This window comes from Catharus ustulatus, chromosome 17 (assembly GCF_009819885.2).
Source record: "Catharus ustulatus isolate bCatUst1 chromosome 17, bCatUst1.pri.v2, whole genome shotgun sequence".
Lineage (NCBI taxonomy): Eukaryota > Metazoa > Chordata > Aves > Passeriformes > Turdidae > Catharus > Catharus ustulatus.
Genome location: NC_046237.1, coordinates 6,492,154 through 6,515,711, shown reverse-complemented (window position 1 = coordinate 6,515,711; position 23,558 = coordinate 6,492,154). Strand labels below are relative to the sequence as shown.

The 23,558-nt window shown below is 46.5% G+C and overlaps 1 protein-coding gene across 4 annotated transcripts in view; it reads left to right on the top strand.

Annotated features, from left to right (window-relative positions):
* Positions 1-14,069, top strand: part of MYT1 (myelin transcription factor 1) — a 64,113-nt gene extending 50,044 nt beyond the window's left edge. For all 4 annotated transcript variants that reach the window (XM_033074924.2, XM_033074923.2, XM_033074925.2 and 1 more), the window contains 7 exons: positions 2,649-2,711; positions 3,301-3,384; positions 7,417-7,638; positions 8,321-8,412; positions 9,279-9,382; positions 9,482-9,625; positions 11,232-14,069. In XM_033074924.2, coding sequence (XP_032930815.1) covers positions 2,649-2,711; positions 3,301-3,384; positions 7,417-7,638; positions 8,321-8,412; positions 9,279-9,382; positions 9,482-9,625; positions 11,232-11,372 — 850 coding nt within the window. In that variant the 3' untranslated portion in view covers positions 11,373-14,069. The remainder of the gene's footprint in view (positions 1-2,648; positions 2,712-3,300; positions 3,385-7,416; positions 7,639-8,320; positions 8,413-9,278; positions 9,383-9,481; positions 9,626-11,231) is intronic.
* The last annotated feature ends 9,489 nt before the right edge of the window (positions 14,070-23,558 follow it).

Genomic DNA, 23,558 nt, shown 5'->3' with positions numbered 1-23,558 from the left:
TGTGGGACTGGTGCCAGGAAAAGTGTTAGTTAACCACCTGCTCCTTATCACAGAGGTGACAAAGTGGCAGGATTAGCTGATATTAATAGAATTTGCTGGTGGATGGCAAGGGCTGCTGTGATTAGTGCTAAGTACACTTAATCACGCACTACAGCCCTGCCACGTTTTGAAAGGAGCTCTTCAAAGAGCTTTCCTCAACTGGTGTTTCTCCAACAGTTTGAAAGAATCGCCAAGTGATCAGACAATTGGTGTTAAAGATATTAAAAGCTCTCAGGAGCAGTGGCCATTCCTAGAAAGGGCCAGGCAAAAAGCAAATCCCTGAGACTGAGCATCATGTCCAGCATCCTGTGTTCCCCTCTGGCATCCAATGTCAGTGCTTTTTATCAAAGTGCTGTGTGAAAAAAGAGACTTCTGCCCCCCCCCAAAAAAGCTTGTTAATTCCTCAAATACCACTTCTTTTTCTTATGTTCTGGTGAGGATGGGAGTAGAGGAGGGAGGAAGGGATTTTGAGATATTATAGATTGTACAGACATAGCTTTTCAGAACTCCAGATAAGACCATGTCAGTGTTTCTATTATAAATTCTATTTCAGGGGTTAATATCCCTGATATAAAAAAATAGCTCCAGGCTGGAACATGCAATAAAAGGTCTCTGTTGGTATGATTTGTCTCCAGATAATTAAAAATAAAAATCAAATTACTTCTCCCTCCTCCTTAAAAATCCTGAAAGCAAGAAAGAGTTTGGTGTTAGGGTTTTCATAATTTACTCCCACCCTGAAGCAAGAACAGCAGAGAAATAGTTTCGCTTTCTACTGTAACAGTAGAGCTGGGAGATTTCACAGTCACCTGCCAAACCTGTAATTTCTAAATGAATTGAAGAATTTGCACCCTCATTGAGGTCCTAGTGGATGTGTCCTGTTCTTACTGCACCAGACCTATGTGCACTTATGTTTTCCTGGCTCTGAGCCTCCCCTCTAGGACCAGGACATGTCCCTGCTCTCCTACCCGAGGTGAGGTGCCAATTGAGATTATTCAGTGACCTGCAAATGCCAAAGTCTTCCTCAGAGCTGCTGCAAAGAGGAAAATTTTTATATTTTCTGAACAAAAAAAGGAGAAGATTTTTAAAAAGGCTGTTTCCCAAGCTGCCAACTAAAGTCACCCATGGGAACCATTGCTCCACTCCGGAGGCACAGCACCAGTGTAGAATCACAGAATAGTTTGGGCTGGAAGGGACCTTAAAGGCCAAACCCCTGCAGTGAGAAGGGACATCTTCAGGGACATGTTCAGCTCCATCAGGCTACTCAGAGCCCTGTCCAGCTTCAGGGAAAGCATCTCGCCTGTCCTACGGGCTAAGCACCTTTCCTTTCTCAGGCATCACCACGTCCCCATCATTTCATGGCACAGCCTGGAGACACCAACCCCTGCCCTGCTGCAGGCACCAGCCCCTCACCCAAATCAGGCTTTCGAAACAGGGATGGAGAAAGTGGGGACACCAAAAACCCTTCCCCGGGGACACCAAAAACCCTTCCCCGAGGAGAACGGGCTGCAAGCCCCGGGATGTGCCCTGAGCATCTCCCTGGTCCGTGGGTTTCCTCCCCACACCCCCTGCCCAGCCCTCATCACTCGACTCAAAAAGCCCTGGCTAATTGGCAGGCTGGCGTGCACATCCCCTGCAAACACTCCTCGCCTCTCTTCCCTGTCCCCATGACAACTTTTATGTCCCTGGCGTCACCTGCAGCACCGGGAGCAGATCTTTGTGCTTTGCATCCCCTCGCTCCCAGCCCTTAATGATGTGTTTAACTCGGGCCATTGTCTCGGGTGGGCTCGCAGCCCCCTCACCTCTGTGGGTGACAGCAGCGATCCCAGCCTTGGCTGGAGATGTCCCCTGGGCGCTGGGGCTGCCCCTGCACAGCTCACTGCAATGCAGAGGTGACCCAGTGGCGGGTCACACCCGTGTCCCCAGCCCCTCACAGGCTGTCCCCCTGCTGTCCCCACGCCCTGCCCGTGCTGTTGGAGGGGACCCAGGGCTAACCTGGCTGTTTCCTTCTGTTTCTCCATCCTTTTCCATCAGAAGCATTGGCCAGTTTTGCACTCTGCAGACCCTCCAGCCATGGGCTGCCCATTTTCCCTCACTGAGATCATGCTCAACAAGTCACCCAGACCCAAGCCAAAACTTCTCTTGATGGTGGCCGTGGTGGCCATGGTGGCCCTGCTGTCCAGAGCTGCTTTCTGTTTTCTTGTCTCTGCTTGGGTCGGCCCTGCTGGCCCTGGATGGTCCCTGCTGTCTCCTCATGCCTTCCTCCAGATGACAAACACTGTCCCAAAGGGGTATTTTAGCTCGTTATCAGCTCCTGAGCTGTCCCCTCCACGAGGGTGGGACCTGTGTCCCTCAAGGGAGAGCAGCTCCTCACTGTGCTCCCAACACCCCTCAGATGCTCCTCTCAGTGTCACATCCTGCAGGGATGCATTGACCTCAGTACCACGGATATCCCAGGCCAAATCTTGTCCTTGCAGAGGGGGAAGGGGCAGGAATGAATAACCTGCTCCTGTGTTGACAGTGCCCAGATTTCTCTTTGAGAAGAGCTGTCACAGAGTGTTGATCCCCTGCTCACATCCCCCGGCTAATCCCAGCCTCCCTTGCCTCCGCAGGTGCCCTACTCCTGGTTGTGATGGCTCTGGTCACATAACAGGAAATTATGCATCACATAGAAGGTAAGATCTCCCTTAAATTATTTTCTCTCCAGCCTCTTTCTGTGTTGCTTTCTTTTTTTTTTTCTTTTTTTTTTTTTTTTCCCCTGCAGTGGGCAGAGTTGTAAAGTTCTGAATAAAACATTAATGTTACTGACAACTGAAGCCTATTTTCATCTCTTTAATCTGACTTCTTTTTTTTTTTCTGATGTTTCCAGCATCTGATTAGAAGCTCCTTTCAACAGAATAAAAGACAAAGGGTCAGATTTTAGCTGATGCAATGTTCCTGTTAATATTGCTACCTATTTATGACTTCTATTATCACTTTAGAACATTAATAGCAGAGATCTGAGCCTTCTGTTTCAACAATTCCATTAAACATTGCAGGCTGTTAGCAGAGATCTTCTTATCTAGACACCATTAATTACTGTCCATCTCCCTCAATTTTTTACTATTTTTTTTCCTTCTGACTTCTCCTCGTGATGTGAAGCTGCAAAACGAGAGAGATCAAAAACACTGTGCCAAATTCAAGGGAAAGATGACTGAAGCGGGGGAATAGCAAATGCAGAGATTCTGCCAGTGAGACAGGCCTTTCTTCTCTTTTTAACCACAGTCTGTCAGGCTGCCCTCGTGCCAAGAAAAGTGGGATCAAGATCACCCCGACAAAGGATGATAAAGAAGACCCAGAGCTGATGAAGTAAGTCTGGAAATAACTCCTGAACACAGCTTGTCACTCCATCCACTGGGCCTCACACAGATTTACGTGGGGGATCAGCACCCACCCCTCATCCCCCCTCTCTCTGCTTTGAGCATCCTCTGCCAGAGCTCTTTGTGTGTTTTGGTGTTGCAGTTTTGACATTTGATGGAAAAACTGGGTGGTGGGGAGGTAATGGTGTTGTTTTCTTGCAGATGTGAAAGGTAGGCTGGTAGAGCACAAACAGTTTCTCTGCTACCTGTATTTTATATAATTCCAGGAAAACCACACCAGTGCTGTAAATGAGGGTAAAACCCCACAGTCAAGCCAAACATTGCAGATTTTTGGGAAGCAGAGGGCAGGCAAGGGCTGATGGACTGGCTTAACTGCCAGGAGTAGAGCAGAAGTAGAAACTACCCAGCCCTGAGTTGGGTCAGGATCTGGGAACCCTGAATAAACTGTATTTTGTAGAGTCCTTTCCAGGACAGAATATTCAAAGTGCACTGCAAAAACCTCTCTCTTCTGCCTCAGGCTGAAGTTTCCAACACATCCCAGGGGGTTTATCCCTGTGGGGAATAGAGATTTGAAATTGCTTTGTCCACCTCAGGAGTTTTCACGAGCTGTGAAATCCATTTGTCCTGACTTTTAGCAAGTTTGAGCATCACAGGCTCAGCATGTGGGGTCTGGGATCTGTATCTCCTTACACAGCTTACAGGACATGAAAGGCAGCACTGACAACAGGGCCCTTTTTTTTTTTTTTTTTTTTTTTTTTTTCTACCTCAGAGCATCTCCAGCCTTTCTGAAGTCTGTACACTCAGCCAGCAAGTGCAGGTAGAAGGGGATAAAAGGAAACATGGAAAATTTATCAACCACTTCCAAGAGTTTCTGGGTGCCCATGAATACTGGCATATCTGTCCAAAGCCCTTTGGCTCAGCAGACTGTCTCCAAATGGATCTTTTTAAAATATTTCACTCCCAGGGCAGGTCTTGCCCTCCCAGAGGAGCAGAGGTGGATCTCTCCACGTGCCCAGGTTTTGGGCTGGAGCAGAGGCTGAGCCAAAACAGGACCCAGTGGGGGTGGAAGAGCCCTGCAGGGGCTGTGCAAGCTGGGATGTGCCTGCTGGGGGGGAAGGACCGTTCAGAAAAAGATGATATTTGAGCCATCTGCTCCGTTCTTCCTCCTCAGTCTACAGGAAGGAAAGCCTCCCAGTTAAATGAGCCGTGTGATAATTAGCAGGAGTTTGCAGAGTTTATTAAAAATTAAGCAACCTACTCAAGAATCTGCAGGAAAAAAGCCTCTTTTGGCTCAAATACACTGAATTGCTGGTGGTGTTGTAATGCTGTGCCATTAACCAGTGAAACAGGGAAGGAAAGGCTGGCAGCAAACTGGTGATGTGCAGCTGCTGGCTGTTGCAGCTTTACTCATGGTTGGAGCCCCCATTTGGGAGCTGACCCCTCTCCATGGCTTCCCCAGGGAAAGCTGTGGTTTTGCTCATTTGTGCCTTCCCCATTCAGGGCAGGACAGGGAATGTGCAAGCAGTTCCACAGTGTGGTTTCTCTGCACAGAAATCACTTCCCAGTGCAAGGAGAAAGGAGTTTTTCTGTGGCTGTTTTGTTATGGGGAGCATGGGGTGGGCAGGCAGGACACCCACAGCAGAGTGAGGGTCCCCACCAGCATCCCAGGGGCTGGACTTCACCTATTCCACCCTAAAGGTGCAAACACTGGGAAGATAAAGTTGCAAGAAATAATATAATTATTTGGGTTGGAAGGGATCTTAAATCTCACCTAATTCCATCCTCTGCCATGGGGTGAGACACCTTCCACTAGATCAGATTTCTCAAAAACCCACCCAGTCTGGCCTTGGACACTTCCAGGGGTGGGGCATCCATAGATTCTCTAGGTCTCTAAATAGGGTTGGAGCATCACCAGAGCTGCATTTTCTGACTCCTAGAAATCTGGAGCCATCCACCCCCAGACATGGTAGAACCATGGACACGGGTACAGGAAATGTGGGGTGGGCTGTGAGGGTCTCTGCAGAAGGAGGTGAATGCATTCCCTAACATCCCACGGCCCAGACAGCCACCCCCCCTCTTCCAGTACAGCCAGGAGGAGCAGAAGCTGCAGAACAACGTGTTCCTGGTGCCTTCCCCATGGAAGTGTTTGTCCCACCACCCACAGCAAGGTGTGCCTGGTGTGGGTTTATGCTAAGGAGCTTTGGCTCTAAATCCTTCCTCTGTCTGCCCCGAGCTAAGCTTGGAACCCGGCCGAGATTTGCACGTCGTCACCGAGGAGAAAGTCATTTAGTCCCTGTTGTTTGTGCTGCTCATCCCTCAAGTAATTTGCTGCAGACATGATTGAACAGATCACCTCAACCTTCAGCCCAGCCCACAGAGTGGGAGCATCCACAGGTGTCTAATTGATCAAACACTACTGGTGCTCCCATTAAATAATAATAATATAAAAAATACTTTAAAATATGTCTGAGGCAGCTGTTTTGCACAATAAGGCTCTGGTTTATTTTTTAACAATGAAAATGTAATAAAAGTTAAATTAACGGTGTAAAATATGTAATGGTTGGGCTGTAATGGCTGCATACAAAATGCTGGGGTTTGTCTCTTTCTCTCTTGCTCTTCCCCCCTCTCCCCCTTCTCCTTTTCCTCCTGAGGATTCAGTAATTTGCTCGTGATCATATAAAAGCAATGATGTTATGAATTTACTGAGGATCCTGCTGGCAGGGATATTATAAGTGAATTGTGCTGCATTTGCAGCTGATTAAAATCGAGATCAGCATTTTTCAAATTATCTTGGGAAAAGGCTGGGTGTAGGGCCCCCCCTTTTGCTGTCATCTCCCTTTTGTGTGGAATGTAAACAATCAGGGCAATAATTTCTGCGGTGAAACGCAGCTTGTGATTTTCAGGAGCAGCTCCACGAATGCTTTTGCTGGAGAGCCTCAAAGTCCCTAATTGCTTCCAAACTGAGGACATGAGGGTTATTTCTGTCATTTCTTACCTCCTTCCACCTCCTCTATTTTTGCATAACCTCCCTTGAGTAATAAACTTTTAACTGTGTTTATAATTGACAAGCATTTTTAAAACAAATGCAAACCACAGCAGAAACCTTGATAGATACACTGGGCTTGTAGGATGGCTGGATTTAGGGAGAGTGCCATTAGGTGAGGAGGGAGGGAAGAGGTGCCTTTTAGAGAGCCACTCTTGTGCTTGGCAGCAGCACAAGCTGTATTGGTGCTTCCTCAAGGCTCCTCACAGCTCCTGGGTGTTTCAACTGGCCATAAAAAGGCAGAAGTCTGCTAAGGGCAGGGCTCATGTGCTGCCTTGATGATAATTCCCACTTTATCCCCTTGAGAGCGTGGGTTGATCCCCCCAGAGAGGCAGGATGTGAGGAGGAGGAGGCAAGTGAGGCCATGCTGTGGCTGCAGGGTGGGTGATGGCTCAGTGATTTTCCTGGCTGATGGGGTGCAGCACAGCCTGAACAGCCCCTGGCCCAGGGACTGGTCCTGGCTCAAGCTGTGCCCCCAAGGGTACAGACAGTGCTCCTGTGCTGTGTTGGCTGTGCTGGTGCAGGGTGATAAGAGATGAGCCTGGGTCCATCAGCAGAGCCAGCAGTACGTGTGTGATGGTTCAGTGGGAGTGCCAACCTTGGGGTACACCAGGACCCCACGTCAGGCAGCCCTGCCATTTTTGTCCCCAGTTGAGGCACCAAATACCTGGTTTCTGACACCACTGGGACCTACTTCTGGTGCATGTGATGTGACCTCCACAGGCTTCCCTCCTGCAGAATTCTCCTTGATTCTCTTTGGCTCTTTTGAAGGAGCAGCCGTAGCTCTTAATTTCCCATCTGCTACTTCCATCAACCAAGTACCTCCCCTGTAAACTCCAGACGAGACCCAAATGCAAATGCTCTCTTCCCAGGCTTCCTCACTCCTGCTCATCAACAATTCCCTTACACCTTTATTCCTTCCTTCTGTCCCTTGCTGTTGACTGCCTGATGTAACTGTGGGTGCTTCCCCGTGCCCAGGTGTCCTGTTCCGGGCTGCGTCGGGCTGGGACACATCAGCGGCAAGTACGCGTCCCACCGGAGCGCCTCCGGCTGCCCCCTGGCCGCCCGCAGGCAGAAGGAAGGGTCGCTCAACGGATCCTCCTTTTCCTGGAAGTCCTTGAAGAACGAAGGCCCCACCTGCCCCACCCCAGGCTGTGATGGTTCTGGCCATGCCAACGGGAGCTTCCTCACTCACAGAAGGTAAATCCGTCTGGTTTCACTGTGGACAAACCTGCCTGCCCCAAGATGCTGCTTGAGCAGCATTTCAGCTCCTCATTCGGTCTCTAGAACTTGTGCTTTTGGTGCTGAGTCCAGGTTGAAGTTTGTAGGATGGAGAAAATGCGTGGTTGTTTTAATATTCACAGAATCACAGAATGGTTTGGGTTGGAAGGGACCTTGAAGCTCATCTCATTCCAACCCCCTGCCACAGGCAGGGACACCTTCCACTAGACCAGGTTGCTCCAAAAACCATCCAACCTGGCCTTGGACACTTCTAGAAATGGGCCAACCACATCTTCTCTGGGCAACTCTGCCCTCATGACCCTCACAGGGAAGAATTTTTTCCCAACCTCTAATCTAAATCTCTATTTGCATGCTGCAGCAGCCAAGACAACCAGACGCATGTCACTCTCCTCACCTGGCACACCTCCTCTTTTAGGAAGCAATGTGTTCTTAATCTTTGCTTAAAGAAAATTGCTCTCACTTTATAAATGGGGCATTTTGTGGCATTATTCATAAAGCAATTTCCTCTGTGCCATAAAAAGCTTTTAGAAGAACTGTCTCGCAGCTTGAATTCCACCAAATGGCACATGCTCTTATGTTGGGAACATAAGCACCTATAAATACTGAGAGTGTATGAAACCCATTTTTACTTGTTTTTCAGTTTGTCAGGGTGTCCAAGAGCTACTTTTGCTGGGAAGAAAGGAAAACTCTCAGGGGATGAAATTCTCAACACAAAGTTCAAGACCAGCGATGGTAAGTTTTGTCGCTCCTTTGCCTTGCAGGTGTGTCAGGGTATTGAACTCATGGATTTTTTACTTTTCAGACTGGGAAGTTTTAGCTGAAATCTGGGCACACATTTCAAGGGCATTGTGTACTTTGAATTCCCATTCCTTGGGGTTTTTGGGTGTTTTTGGTGGCACGGTACCGATCCCACTCCTTGAGTGACACACTTTAAGGGAGCAAAAATAAAGAAGGCAAAAGAAGTAATGCTGATTTTCAGATTTTTTTCCCCCCATATATTCACTGGCATTTTTACAAATCCCTTGCAGTCTTTCAGCAATTTTCACCTATTCAGGGCTTTTAATACTGAGATATTTCTGGATCTGGAATTTTGTTAGTGATGGCACTTTGCATTTCTAGTGCCATTACTGAGCTTTCTGTGGTATTTGACAAGGTTCAAGCATTGAACTTGAATACTTAGATAGTTTGGAACCTATAAATACCTGCACTCTTCCAGAAATACTACTGTATTTTATGGACCTTGTAATTCCTCATCAAGACATGCATTAGTTTTTTAAATGGCATCTTTCCAAACTCAGGATTGGAGAGAGTGACCTGATTGTCCAGGACAATCAACCTTGTGTGTGGGGATGTGTTGGACTCCAACTGCTCTGCTGTCCTTTGCTTTTGCATTTACATACTGACCTGTTCAAGTATCATTGAACCGTGATGATAAAAATATTAATCATAAACAAAATAGAAAGAAAAAGGCAGGTGAGAGGTACGTCCTGTAAAAGCCAAGGTAAGGACGGTGCAGCAGGATGGACTCAGCAGAAAACTCAACACTTTTTATTTCCCCAAGAGCGTTTGTTGACTGCCTGTGACCTTCTCTCCTGCAGTTCTGGAGAACGATGAGGAGATCAAGCAGCTGAACAAGGAGATCAGTGAGCTGAACGAGTCCAACTCGGAGATGGAAGCAGCCATGGTGAAACTCCAGTCCCAGGTTTGTGTCCTTGGCCGTGCATTCAAGCCCAGGGGTGCAGGGTGTTGGTGGGAGGCACCGGAGAGGGTTGGTAACCCTGCCGTGCTCCTTGCCCCACAGATCTCCACCATGGAGAAGAACCTGAAGAACATTGAGGAGGAAAACAAAATCATCGAGGAGCAAAACGAAGCCCTGTTCCTGGAGCTCTCAGGGTTGAGCCAGGCTCTCATCCAAAGTCTTGCCAATATCCGCCTTCCGCACATGGTAAGAACCTTCGCCAGTGCTCAGCCCAAGCTGGCATCATCGAGGGAGCTGTGCAAACCCAATTCATGATGAGGATTTTTCACAATTAGAGAGGGGAGAATTTCTTTCCATACACCTATGTGTCCTTTATAAGATCAGTTCTTTTCCCTTATCTCTGAAGCTTGCATTATATCTCCCTTTTGTTGTCATTTTCTGCTGATCTCCCTTTTTATCTATTGTTCTGTCTCATTACATCTGGGAGCACTATCACAAAATAGGAAACTTTATCAAGGGCACCCAGTGCCTTTTAGGCTAAGACAGCACAAGCAGAGATCAGGAGGGATTGGATTTCAACGTCAGAAAGATCTTAGAGCTCCTATTATAATGCAGGTAGTTTCAATTCAGTTTTGAATAGCTGGCAGCTAAAGAATAGCATTCTTAAAGAGAGTGTATTTTGTTTAATTTAACAAGGTCTAACAGCCCACAGCATGTTACCATAGAGTTACTGAGAAATGAAAAGACTGCATTAAAATAGTAAAACCACAAAAGGCTATTAATTACCTCCTCTCTATTCCCAGGAATGTAATTACTGTTGTCAAAACCAGGTGTGTGGAGGTGGGGCTTGTGTTGTTGAGGGACTGTCCTCTTACAACTCATAAAGACCATTGCAATGATCAGAGGAATGAGCTTTTGATTTATTTTTTTTCTTCCATCCTTTTTTTTTTTTCCTTTTTTAATTTTTTTTTTGGGAATCCTTTTCATTGGGGTTTGTATTTAAATTCAGGCTGGTTGGAGAGAAGCCATCCTCCAGCAGAGCAGTTTTGGATAGTATTCACCCAGCTGCCTAACTGGCAGAAAACCACTTGCTGAGAGCTTTTTTGTAAAGTATTTGATACATAAAGGTCAAATAAACTGTTCAGCAAATATTTTTTCAAGGTTTCAAGCAACTCTAATTAAATGATGCCCATGAGACTTTTATGCTCATTTTATTCCCGTTCTTTTTCTTCCTTCTCCCTCTCTTTTCTCCCCCATTAAGCCCAAGTTAGATACTTGCAATGCCCCTCAAAAGCAGAAGCTGTGCTGCAGCAGAGAGCTGGGCTGGGTAGCTGTGAGCCCAAGGTGACCCAACTTTGCCTTTGGTTCCCTCCGTGATGTTTCAGCAGTCCTGTCGTCCTCCAGCCCTTCATTTCCCTGCCTTAATTCAGCCTCCAGCCTGCCAGGCTGCCTGCACACACTTAACCTGATGCTGTTAATAGCTTCACAAGGCCAGTGCATAAAATTAAGGACCTGGTAATCCCTGGCAGGATTAGGGGATGATGGGATGGTGAGAGTCCTGTGGATGCAGCACTGCACACAAAAAGGCTTTGATGTGGGGACCTTTGGCTGTCTGTGCATGCAGAGAATCAAGGAATGGTTTGGGTCAGAGGGACCTTTAAACTCACATTGTTCCAGCCCTGTGCCATGGGTAAGGACATCTTCCACTAGACCAAGCCTGGTCTTGAGCACTTTCAGGAATCCATAACTTCTCTGGGCACTAAAATATGCAGATGATGTATTGCAAAGACTCTCATCCCCTTTCTGCTCTCCTACTAACGCTTTTATTTGTATTTTTTTTTTTTGTCTGCAGGAGCCAATTAGTGAGCAGAACTTTGATGCCTATGTGAACACGCTGACAGACATGTACACCAACCAGGAGTGCTACCAGAACCCAGAGAACAAGGACCTGCTGGAGAGCATCAAGCAAGCCGTCAAGGGCATCCAGGTGTAGTGCTGTGGGATGGAGAGCAGCAAGCAAACAGACTGTAAGATGGAACTTCCCCTCCAAGTATTCAGGTTTACAAGTTAGAAAACTAGTTTAATGAATGAAAAAAAAGAAAAAAAAAAAAGGACCAAAATGTAACCAAGAGGCCATTTCTGAGACATGGAACTGATCAAACTCAATGTTCTCGTTTACTTAACTTTGGACCTTCTTGAGAAAAGTGGGATTTTTTTTCTACCTGGACCACGAGGTAGATCAGGATGGAAGGTTAAATTCTCCAGTAGGCTGTGGGGCTTGGTAGCAGGTGAAGAGCAGGCATCTTCCATGAGTTGCATGCTCTTGCAGAATTGATCCAAGGGTTAAAACGTTACAAGAACAGGGTCTTGTCTGATCCAAGACTAGTGTATGACTGGCTTAAACCCTCATGTTGTCTATGGTCGTATGTCCAGATCACCTACTCACACATGAGTTATGTTCTGTGTTGCTACAAGTGCTGGAGCTGCAAGCTACCTGTAAATCTGAACCTGTGCTGGGCCTCCCAACCCCGAAGTGTTCAGATATCCACTGGGCATGGGAACTCTGAAGTATTATAAAGTAGCTTATTTTTATTTTCTGAAAGAAATCTGAAGAGCAGTTCTGGATCTCCAGTGGAAAGCGCAATGGAAAAAAGGTTCTCAGGGAAGCTTTTGGAGTTTGCAACTACAGTATTCCTTTGTCTGTCTTAAATATGAGAGTAGCTATTATGAATAGGCCAATTCCAGATATTTCAAACAGAAGAATTTCTTTAATGTGTCATGGTCCGGTGTATATGATTTTTTGGAAATCTGTTTGATGACAGTTCTGGTTCTTTTCATTATTGTGATCATCCCTACAGTGGCGCAGTACTGCCAGTCCAGAGATCATACATCAATGCCAGAGAACGGTTGAGATTGCGATGAACAAAACAAATCAAATCAAATCAAATAAAAAAGAAGCAAAAACCAACAAAAGGAGAGATGTTAATTGATGGCCAGAAAAGTGCTTACATACTGTGAACCAGGAGTTGATTTCTTACACGTATCCACAGGGCAATGAGGACGGTTTGGCGTTCTAGGATTTGCGCGAAACCACAGCGCGAGCGCCATTCTGCAACAAAAAAAAAAAGGAAAAAAGGGAAAAAAAAAGAGAGGATTCAGGTACTGGGAATTTTTCCAAAGAAGCAGTTGTAAGCAGCTGGGTACATGCAGCCCTCTGTGCACTTAGAGAGCATTTCTATGAATGTCTGTTTGTCTAAGTGCTGCTCTGAAGCACCGCTCCATGGCCAGGGCTGACTGTCACCCCACAGGACTGCTCCCCGGGTTTGCTCCCATCCAGAACTCGCTTCCTTCTCCAAACACTTCAGTGGGGCAAAACCCCCTGAGAGGCCCCAACGTGGGGGCATCCCACATCCCACATCCTGCACCACTCCTGGGCGTGGGGCAGGCAGAGCTGGGGAGGATCTTGTTGACCCCAACAAAAAGTGTGGTGTCATTTGGAGCCAATCCTGCAGATATTTAGGGTAAAATTCCCAATTTGGAGAAGACAGTGGAAAGTCCCAGTGACTACCATGGCCACTGGATCTGGCCTGGAAGCCCATAAATGAAACTTGATTGGAGTTGTTCCCTGTGTTAAGTTCCATGGGGCAGTTGGCCTGGGTGGGTTTGCTCCCATACTTAAGTGTTTGCAGGATCAGACTCCACGAGTTCACTTATTTTAGAACCCATTCCAAGTGCAAAAATATGAAAAAAAAAGGGAAAAAGAAAGTATAAAATTTGAGGTGTTAAAAACACAATGTTCTTAACATGTAAATAGAGTCCAAATTGATTGTGACTGCAATTCAGTTAGTATTTAAAAGTAGAGAAATTGCACTTACTGGAAGAAAGAGAAGAAAAAAAAAAAAGTAGTTAGTTTAATTATCCTGTAAATTATTTAATTTTGGCAAGATGTATGTAATTTATATTTACAACACCTTATGTTAACTTTTTGCTATTTATTTAACTTTTTTATTTATTAATTTTATACTTATTTTAAACTGGACACTGCACCATAGAAATGAAGATAAAAGAAGCAAAAAAAAGTTAAAAATTAAAACTTTTGACCATAAAAAAATGATATTCCAAAAAAAATAGAAAAAAAAAGAAAAAACCCCTATCTACAACTCCTACTTGTAATTTTGATGCAACCAAGTTATTTTTTATATATTTTGTTATTTATTCTTTTAATGATGGGAATTTTTTTAAAGATATTTTATAACTGAGACATTTTGATAATTTTTTGGTTTGTTTTTTTGTGGGGGCAGGGGCACTGGGGGGAAGAGAGACTTTTTCAGTTTTTCTTTTCTTTTTCATTCATATTGTTTCAGGCACTGATAATAGGAAATGAAAATTCTGTATTTATTATTTATTTAATATTTAAGTCGGGAAAAAAAATGAACTGTGCTCTTGTTGTATATTTATTTTGTCGTTTGTGTGTTGGTTATGTGATGACTGAGTACTTGTTTATGTGAAGGAATACTGTTAATATTTAAATAATAAAGAGTCACATTGAAAGTTATAGCAGGCTACATGTTATTCTGTGAAAACGAATACTGTGATCTACTTTCCTCAGGAAATGTATTTTGCAGACAGAACTTCCTTATGTACTGGCAGGGTTATTTCATAATAAAACCCAGTTCTGTTTGTGACTTTAGTTCCTATGGTCTTTCTTCGAGCTGCTGCCAATGTGTCCCCACTGGGCTTTGTCCTTGTCCTGCCCCGTGGCTTGGGGGTGGTCAGTGTGTCCCTGCTGACCTGAAGTTCTAGCCAGGGACTGTGCACATCCCACCTGGCTCTTCCCACCTCTTAACCTGGGGGATTTCAGGGGAATTTAGGTTTGGTATCTCTGAAGGCTTTGGGGAAGAAGGAGCTGCCACCATCGAGGAGAGGAGAGGAGAGGAGAGGAGAGGAGAGGAGAGGAGAGGAGAGGAGAGGAGAGGAGAGGAGAGGAGAGGAGAGGAGAGGAGAGGAGAGGAGAGGAGAGGAGAGGAGAGGAGAGGAGAGGAGAGGAGAGGAGAGGAGAGGAGAGGAGAGGAGAGGAGAGGAGAGGAGAGGAGAGGAGAGGAGAGGAGAGGAGAGGAGAGGAGAGGAGAGGAGAGGAGAGGAGAGGAGAGGAGAGGAGAGGAGAGGAGAGGAGAGGAGAGGAGAGGAGAGGAGAGGAGTCTCTTCCAGTGTTTGAAGAACTTCTGAGATAGAGAGGGACCTGGGGCAAGGCTGTGGAGGGACAGGATAAGGGGGATTGGATTCACACTGCCAGAGGGCAGGGCTAGATGGGATATTGGGAAGGAATTGTTCCCTGTGAGGATGCTGAGGCCCTGGCACAGGGTGCCCACAGAAGCTGTGGCTGCCCTTGGATCCCTGGAAGTGTCCATGGCCAGCTTGGACCGGGCTTGGAGCACCCCGGGAAAGTGGAAGGTGTCCCTGCCCATGGCAGGGGATTGGAATGAGATAATCTTTAAGGTCCCTTCCAACCCAAACCATCCTAGGATTTCATGGTCTCGTGGTTTTGTGCTCCCACAGGTGGTGTGTGAGCAGAGGAGATGCCATCAGAACTGCTACAGGAGTTGCCAGCCCTGGGATGCAACATAGAGATGGACACTTTTCCCTCCTGGATTTCCAAAATAAACTTCAAAAAGTGATTTTTGTCAACAAGATTGCCTCAGTTGCATCAACCTGACTCTGATGCTCACAGATTGCCCTCCTGGAAGAACGGAGCCTTTTCTCTGGTAAGACTTTATGTTTTGAAGCTGTGGCAATGAGCAGAATTTTTCACTGGTCTCTGTGTTGGAGGCATAATTTCTGAATTTTGCCAAAATTCAGTTTTCCTCTGTTGTAGCAGAGGTGAAATAAGGTAAATCATGTTAAAGCCATTTGGAGCTGCATGAATTGGATCTAATGGGAATTTCAGACAGGTTCACCACCAAGAAATTCAATTGTCTGATTAACTGAACTGAACTTCTCTGTCTGTCCCTGCACGGGAGCACGAGCACTGCTGGCTTACAGCAGAATGAGGTCGCCCATCCACAGGCATGAAAATGAAGGGACAGAGTAAAACACAGCCAAAAAAGGTAAGAACTGTAGTCAGAAAAATGTAGAGAAAAGTCTGGGTAGAAGGAAGATTTCCTAAAGCCTTTCCTTGAGCATGTGCATGGCCATGGGTGTTCACTGGAAGATTTTTCTGCCTTCATTTACTGTCTGCAAGGTGTCCTGCTGCAGGACAACTGGCAGAAGCTTAGGATAGGCTTAGGATCCCTGAGATTAAACTGTCCAGCAACGAGGACTGCTGGAGAAGGAGCCCACCTTGCCCAGGAGCCCCAAGAAGAAAGTCTCTTCGAGGCTTTGCTGGACTGAACTTGGAGTTGATGGGATTTTGTCCTTTCCTCACAGGAGGAAAAACTCAGGCTCATGTTCACCTCACAGGCTGGCATGCTGTTTTCCTGAAGGGCACATAATTGTTTTATGGGGGTTTTGCTCGACTTTGCAGCGCTGAGCAGCTCCTTGTGCCAATATTTGATTATGATGATGGAGCTAATGGACGTGCTCACCTGTCCTTCCCTAACGAATTGGCTGAGCTGGAAAATGGAGCGCTCAGATTTGTGCTAAATCACAGCTCGGGGAGCCATCACTGGGAGATGTTATCTCCTCACAACTGGCGTCCTTTATCGCAGGGAAGGGAATTGAATCGGTTTGAGATGGCACACTGTCAGTTTATAGGTGTGCTTGGGAGAGCTCTCAAGCCTCCTCCAACAGGGCACAGGGTGAGAGCAGAGTGTCAGAGCAGAGTGAGCCTTTGGCTTCACGGGTGCCATGGAAAAGAGACCCTCAGCATTTGGTTGTCTCTAACACATCGATAAACCATTGACCAACGAGAGTCATTTGGCCTCACTGATGCCGCTGTTAATTGTTAGAAGCTGCTAATGACCCTGCAGTGGTACCTTCCACTTGTCAGCACTGGCCTAATCTCTCCCAGAGCGTTCCAGCCATGGCTTTCAGCTGTAAGCAGAAAGGGGGGGTCCTTCCCAGCCTCTGCATTTTTCTGATTTTTGTTCCCCTTGCCCCACAGCTCCTCTGAGCGAAGGCTTGAACCCCCTCACTCTGCTCCCACAACTAAGGGGTCCTGAAAAACACACAGCTGGCTGCTCAGGAAGGGGTTGCCGTGTTCCCACCAGGCTACTGGGGAGAGAAAGCAACTTCACTCTTCAGAGATGCCATTCAGCATCAAATCCCTTCCCCCTGTGCCTCAGAAAGACAATGCTGAGGCTGGGGGGCAATGGGATGGGCTGGAGATGACACTGCAGCCAACAGAGCAGCCCCGAGCTGGAAATTGCTCCAGCCCAGCTTGGGTGGATTCAAAGGCTCTGACCTGCACTTGTTAGCACACTCACTTCTCCTACACTTTTATGAGAAGATATATCCTGAAACGACCTCCTGCTTTGTATAGAAAGGCTCGTGGGATTGAGGCTTTGGAAAGCATGAGGATGATGCATTCTTCAGACAAATAGCTCTTGTTATTCCAGCTGCCTTCAACCCTGTCTCTCAGTGGGATGAATAAACCAGCAACTGTTGTAAAAATTGTAGTATCTGTTTTAAAGACATTTTCAGTCCTGTCAACAAGGAAGTATAAGAACCTCTCAAGCCTGCCTTCATATCTGTGACTGCAGTGCTCTTTTGTATAAACAACAGGGGCTATCAGTGATGACCCAAAGAAGCATGAGCCATGAAGGGGTAGAACAAGGACACACGCTCTGCCTGAGCTCCCCCAGAAGGACCTGTCCATGCTAAGATGCCCTCTCAGCATCCTGCCCAGCACAGGTTAACACCAGCACATCCTTACTGAAACAAGGATGTGCCTCTTCTTTTGGAACAACAAGTCCCAATGTCCACCTACACTGAGCGTGAGGCAATGGTTGAATGGTTTGGACTCAAACAGGGGCTAACCTGGCTTTAGCACTGCAGGCAAGTTGGTTTTGATAAGCCAAGTCCAAGATCAAGCTGCTCAGGTTTTGCTATTTGTTAGAGGACTCCTTCTCAGGCTCCAACATTTAATAATCCAGCCCAACCATGCTGAGGCTGTTTAGCAATTAAATAACATAAATCCAGATTAATAAACAGTCTGGTCTGTCTAGAGCAGTCTACCGGGTGGAGAGATAAAACTATAAAATATTTATTACCAGCTTGGGGATGAAGTCATTAATTTAATAACTACCCATTGCTTTGCTTCTTACAGTTGTTAGGAGTCTGAAGGTTGCAGAATATTAGGTGGGAAACTTACTGCTTCCCTGCTGAGTGGAGCCTTTCCCATGAAAGCCAGGGCTCAGCTCCCATCTGTCACCCCATTACGTTTGGAGGTGGTGAATACATTACTGTGCTGCTTCCCAAAATAAAACAAAACAAAATTTCTGCTGGCCACATGGCAACCCTCCGCAGGATTTAATGAGGACACTGCCCTTTGTGCACCAGACCACTTCCAACAGCTGTAGAGATGAAGGCAGGGGGATCTTTGACCACGACATGGTGAGCACAGCCCTGGCAGCAGCAGCAGTGCAGGTGCCTCTGGGGACCAGAGCTTTGGCTGCCTCTTGTCCTGAGAGGTGGGGAGTGCTGTCTGAGCCTCCCTCATCAAGGATTTCTCAGTGGTCCTTCACGTTTTCAGGAGAGGGAACAAGGGTATTAGTTGGGTCCCTGCTGTGATTTGATATTGGGGAGCATCCAGGACTTAGATCCACATGCAATCTTTGCAGTGATTATGGCTGGAGTCCCACGATGAGCCTGCTCCCCTGCTGACAGCTACAGTGTGCAGTGGTGCTGCAGCAAAAGTCCTGGGGGGAGAGGGAGGGAGGGCTGTGCTCCCTTGGCATGTTTTGTCATTGGTTTCATGCAGGGACAGCAAAGAGGTGCCAGCTCAGGGAGTGGGGTTTGAGCAGAGCAGTGTGTGATGTGGGACTTCACTGCTGATGAGGGGCTGGAACACTGCCAGTCCTCCCTGCTGACTGCACCCACAGCAAAGGTAATCAAATCCCCTGAATAAGTGAACTGAATCATTAGCCTGTTTCATAAAATAAATAAACTAAAACCCACCAGCATGGATGAACACAGGGGTGCAGCTGCCCAGCCCTGCCTGGTCTGTGAGTGCTGAATTGCTGACTCCTTGGCAGGGATCAACTCCAGCAGCACTCAGTGTCCACCCCTGCTCCTGAGAGGGGCAGGGAACCAGCTCAGGGTGCTGGGGGCTTGTTGTGACAGAGCTCAGCCAGGATTCCCACTGTCCATGGGCATCCCTGATCCTCCTCCAGAGCCACAGGACTGATCCCAGGCAGAGCAGGGATGAGTGGGAATCCTAAGTGGTGCCTTGAGGAAGTAAGAAAGGTCAACAGGAGAGATGGGATGGATAGAGAAAGGCATTTGTGCTACCCAGGCAAGAATGGAAAACAGCTGTAAAATAATGCTCTGCTTTCTGAGGCTCCCACAAAGGAGATCCTTGCATGAGGTTTGTGGGCACCTCAAAACAGACAAGTCCAAACCTGGGTGTCCAGGTACCAGAGAGGAGAAGCTCTGGATGGATGGATGGATGGATGGGTGGATGGATGGATGGATGGATGGATGGATGGATGGATGGATGGATGGATGGATGGACGGACATATGGATTGACTGCAATATCTTGGCCAAGACTTTGTACACAAACAGACTGAGGTTTTAGGGGTACTTTTAGCAGGGGAGGGAAGAGAAGGAAAGAGAGAAAGAAAAAAAATTCTTGTGAATCACAACACATCACATGATATTTCTACTGTCGCCCAAAAAGTAACAGAAAGGTTTCTGCAGAGCATTCACCTCAATTTTTCTCTCCCAGCAGACTAATTTGAAACCATCAGCAAAGCATCTTTGTCCTGACCATCCTGTACTGCAGCACACATCCAGCACAGGCAGGGCTAACTGCAGAGGCCCCACTCCAGTATCATGTCATCACATTACCCTTCCATTTCTCTTATCAATGCTGCCATTCAGTTCCACTTCTTATTCCCAGCCCTTATCACAACGAGCCAAAAAAGTGCAGAACATCTGTCAGGAAGGAGAAAAAAAAAAAAAGAACAGGTGAAATTCTGATTTTGTCAGCTAAAATAGTTTCTAGATGAGCTCTGCCCACGAAGAAGCTGAATCTTGGTGATTTAGTTGCCAAATTTTACATTTGCTCCCTCTCCCCCATCTCTCCTCTCAGCTCTGAGCTCAAAGTGGAGTCCTGACATTGCAAAGTGTTAATAGAATTAGTCTCCTGCTATAAACTGTTTCACTGGGGCTTGTTAGCTCAATTGTTGATGCTAAATTCTTGTCAGCAGAGCCACCTAAAAGAGTATTAATCAAGAAAGGCTGAACTCCCTCCCTGGGTCACAGAAATTTAATTAAACCCCGAGTAAAACTGGAAAATCATTTTGAAAAGAGAAGAGACGAATGCAAAATGTTTTTCATCATTTGACTCTGCATCTCTGCAGTTCAAACCCTCAGCAGTGATTTCAAAGGGTGTTTTGCCACAGCAAAGGCTGAGGGAAACACAGACAAGACTTTCCTCAGTGCCTCCTTTAATACAAGGTCCTGGTGCTCATCCAGGGGAAATGAAATTTGGGAACCCACTGATTAAGGGCTGTTAAGGACTTGCACCCACAAATGCAAAGGAGCAGAATGCAAGTGCAAGTAACACAGTGATCTCCTTGAGTAAGGTTCTGCTATGTTTAAGGTTGTGTTATGGTTATTAATTTATGGATTTGCATCTATTTCCCATTTGTTCTGCAGAAAGTCTCATGCAACAAACCATTTATTTGGCAGACTCAGAGAAATGTCAGCATTGGTACGACCTCGTGTGGGATGTTGTGTGTAGTTCTGGGGTCTCTCTTTGGAAAAAGAAAAGATTAATTTATCCTTGAACAGGTGTGGAGAAGGACTGGCAGAGTGATTAGCAGAACTGAGATCCTATCTTAGGAGAGGAGATTAAAAGAGCTTGGCTTGTTTAGCCTAGAAAAACAAAGGTTAAGAGGGGATATGATTACTTTTCATAAATACATTCAGGGTGGGAGGAAGGGGAATGATTTATGTTAGAGGATAATGCGGGTGGGAGATCAAATAAAGCACATCTTGGCCAGGAATAAATTGCCACTGGAAATCTGAAGATGTTTTCCTGTTGCTGGAGGAGGAAGGGCTTTCTAAGCAGGATGGATGAGCCCCCATGGTCTTTGAGGGAACAAATGTGGCTGGCTTAGCCAAGCAGTGAGTCTGCAGGTGGGACATGTAGGACTGCCAAAGGCAAAGGAGGGAATTGTGATATGGCTGCCATCTGATGGCATTTTTATTATTTATAAATCCATAAAACCCATTAATTTTATTCAATCCATGGATAATTTGAATGATCTGAGAATGGTTTTATTCCTCCATCCATATGAAAAGCTTGATTTCAGAGATTTTTGTTTGGGAGCTGCCTCCTAAATGATGGCAATGGGCCACAACAAGGCAGCAGAGGGACAGGACAGAGAGCTGGGCGCACTGCTGCTCCTGGCAGTACCAAGAAGAGATTAAACACCTCTCTACTGCGTGTCCCCACTGTCAGGGATGTCTGGTGACACCTTCTCCCACTCTCAGCCAGGCTGCAGCATCTCCTGGCTGCCTTCCTTCCATGACACACTTAAGTGAGATGAATCCAGGGCTTTAGGAGTCCTTTTTCCACGTGGCACTGGTTATGTGCGGTGCAATCCAGTGGAAATCAAGACATATGTTCTTCCTCTTGCTTCAGCAATTTCTCACAGAGCCCTGAGATGAAGTGAAGCAAGAGAACACACACACACACACATATGTATATATAAATCCTTTGCATGGGCAGGAGGATCTCAAGCGATTTGCTGTCAGTGTGGTAATATTAATTCCATGTAAATGGATATCTCTGCATGTATTTGCATATATTCATGTGTGTGCATATGCATATATAGAACATTTGCATTTGAAAGTGGTATAGAGCCAAACTGACCACAGAAAAGGCAACACAGCATATTTTACAAAATCAAAAAAAATGGTGAAAATATGCCCCTATGATTTAATGCTCCCTCAGCTCTTAATTTGTGTGAGTCCTCCTGTCACTCACTAATTACCCTGTTGACTTAACCAACCATCTGTATCACCAGGCTGCAGGTCAGCTCAGTCTGCTGGGCCCTGGTTTGGGGGCTAAAATGCATTTCTACTGTTTGGTCTTCCAAATAAATGAAATCATCTCATTTTAACTCATCATCACTAGTATTTCAGAAGTTAATTCATGCTGACTGTTGTTTTGAAAATATTTATTAAATAAATTGGTTTTTAAAAAATGAAGGTGGAAACTGTAAAATCCGGAGAAGTAAAAGGGAGGAAAATCTTGGCTTCAGCTTAGCCTTGTGAAAATTGCTCGCTCTCAGCAATTATCTCAGCTAATGAAGGATGGAGACTGATTCTCCCCGGTAAGACAGTGGATGCTGAGAGCAGGGATTTGTGCCTGTGCGGGACCCAGCCTGGGAGAAGATGCTGAGGTGCCACCTCTGAACCCTGCAGCAATGCCTGGACTGCTGGGGACACCTTGTGGTGCACGGCTGGGACACAAACGCTGTGATTCAAGTGCCACCAGGCCCTGCTCTCCTAATCCTGCTCTGCTTTCTCCACTCCCAGGGCGTGCTGGGGCTCTCCGAGCCAGGGGCAGCTGCCCACAGTGTCTGCAGCCAGGAGAGCATCACTGAGCTATTGCTGACCGAACTCCTGGCTCACAGAGCCCCAGGCAGCTGTCAGGGGGAAGGAAGGACTTTGAAAAGAGCAGGGAAAGAAGAAACACAGAGAATCAGCAGCTGGAGCCCTGCAGAATGATGAAACACCCAACTGTTCTTTTATTTTTTTCTAAACGTGGGGATTTTTTGCAATATTATCAGGCAATTTTTGGTATCCCCGTGCTCTGACACCCATGGAGGTGTTTCCAGCCACATTCTCAAAGAAAAGAGATGGGAAAAGGCTGCCAGGGGAGGAGAAGCAGTGGGCAGCTGGAGATGAGCCCATGGAGCAGTGACAGTGTGGCTGTGTGGGCACAGCGTGGCACCAGGGATTTAACCTGTCCCTTGGGGCTGAGGTGTCCTTTCAGCTGTGCTCCTGACAGGTTTGGGGTGCAGGCAGTGGGGAAATATCCTCCTCCCTGTGTGTTTCTCCTGGCTAATCCCTGTAATCCTCTGGCTGGAAACAGAAGCTGCAAGCTGCACTGATCTTGGCAGCTAAAGGCTGCTAGGAGTCATGAATACACCCAGGAGGGGCAGAGTGTTTGGGAATCCCTAAAGCACTCCTCAGGTTCTCACTGGGCTTCCTGAGCACTCATTGCTGCCAAAAAGAGGCAGAAGCAGTGCTCTCCTCTGCCCTGAGAGCTCTCTGCTGGCAGCACAGCTGCTTCAGCAACAACTGAAATATTTTTTTTTTTTTTAACCCAGCTTGTATTTTAACAATTTTTGCGCAAACCTCCCCCGCCCAAAAAAAAAAAAAAAAAAAAAACCACCAAAAAAACCAAACCCAACTGCTGTTTTTGAGTGACTCCAGCAGCAAAGGGAGCAGATGCTGAATGGAATCACACGTGCAAGGAGTTTGTGTGTCCTGCGTTTGCAGTTTGCAGTGCGTTGCCATTATCCCCGAGCATTCTGCGTGTGAAAGATGCGGGGATGCAATCACCACGGCCTGTTTCGGTTCAATCAGCAAGGAGGAGTTTCAGAGCTGGCTCTCCACAAATAATCCCATTCTCCCAGGCAGCTGTCTTCTGCAGAATGAAAGTGCAGACATCTACAGTATTACCCTGCGCCTGTTTGCAGAGTCTGCTGTTATCACGTTAATGAAGGGAGCTGAGATAATCACCTTAAAGCATAAATAAATCTCGGATGCTGATTCACTTTCTCCTATTTGAGTCTCATTTACCAGGGTAATTCTTATTTTTTTTCCGCTGCAGGCTTGTTGTGTCTGCCAAGACAGCTTTTTTTCCACAATTCATCTCCAGAGAACTTGAATTAAGAGGCCTCTTGTCTTGTTGCAGTTATTCCTTCTCATTTTTCAGCCATATGAAGTCGTAGATCCAAGGCCGGGCCAGACAATTTTATTTCATCTGCAGCATTAGCT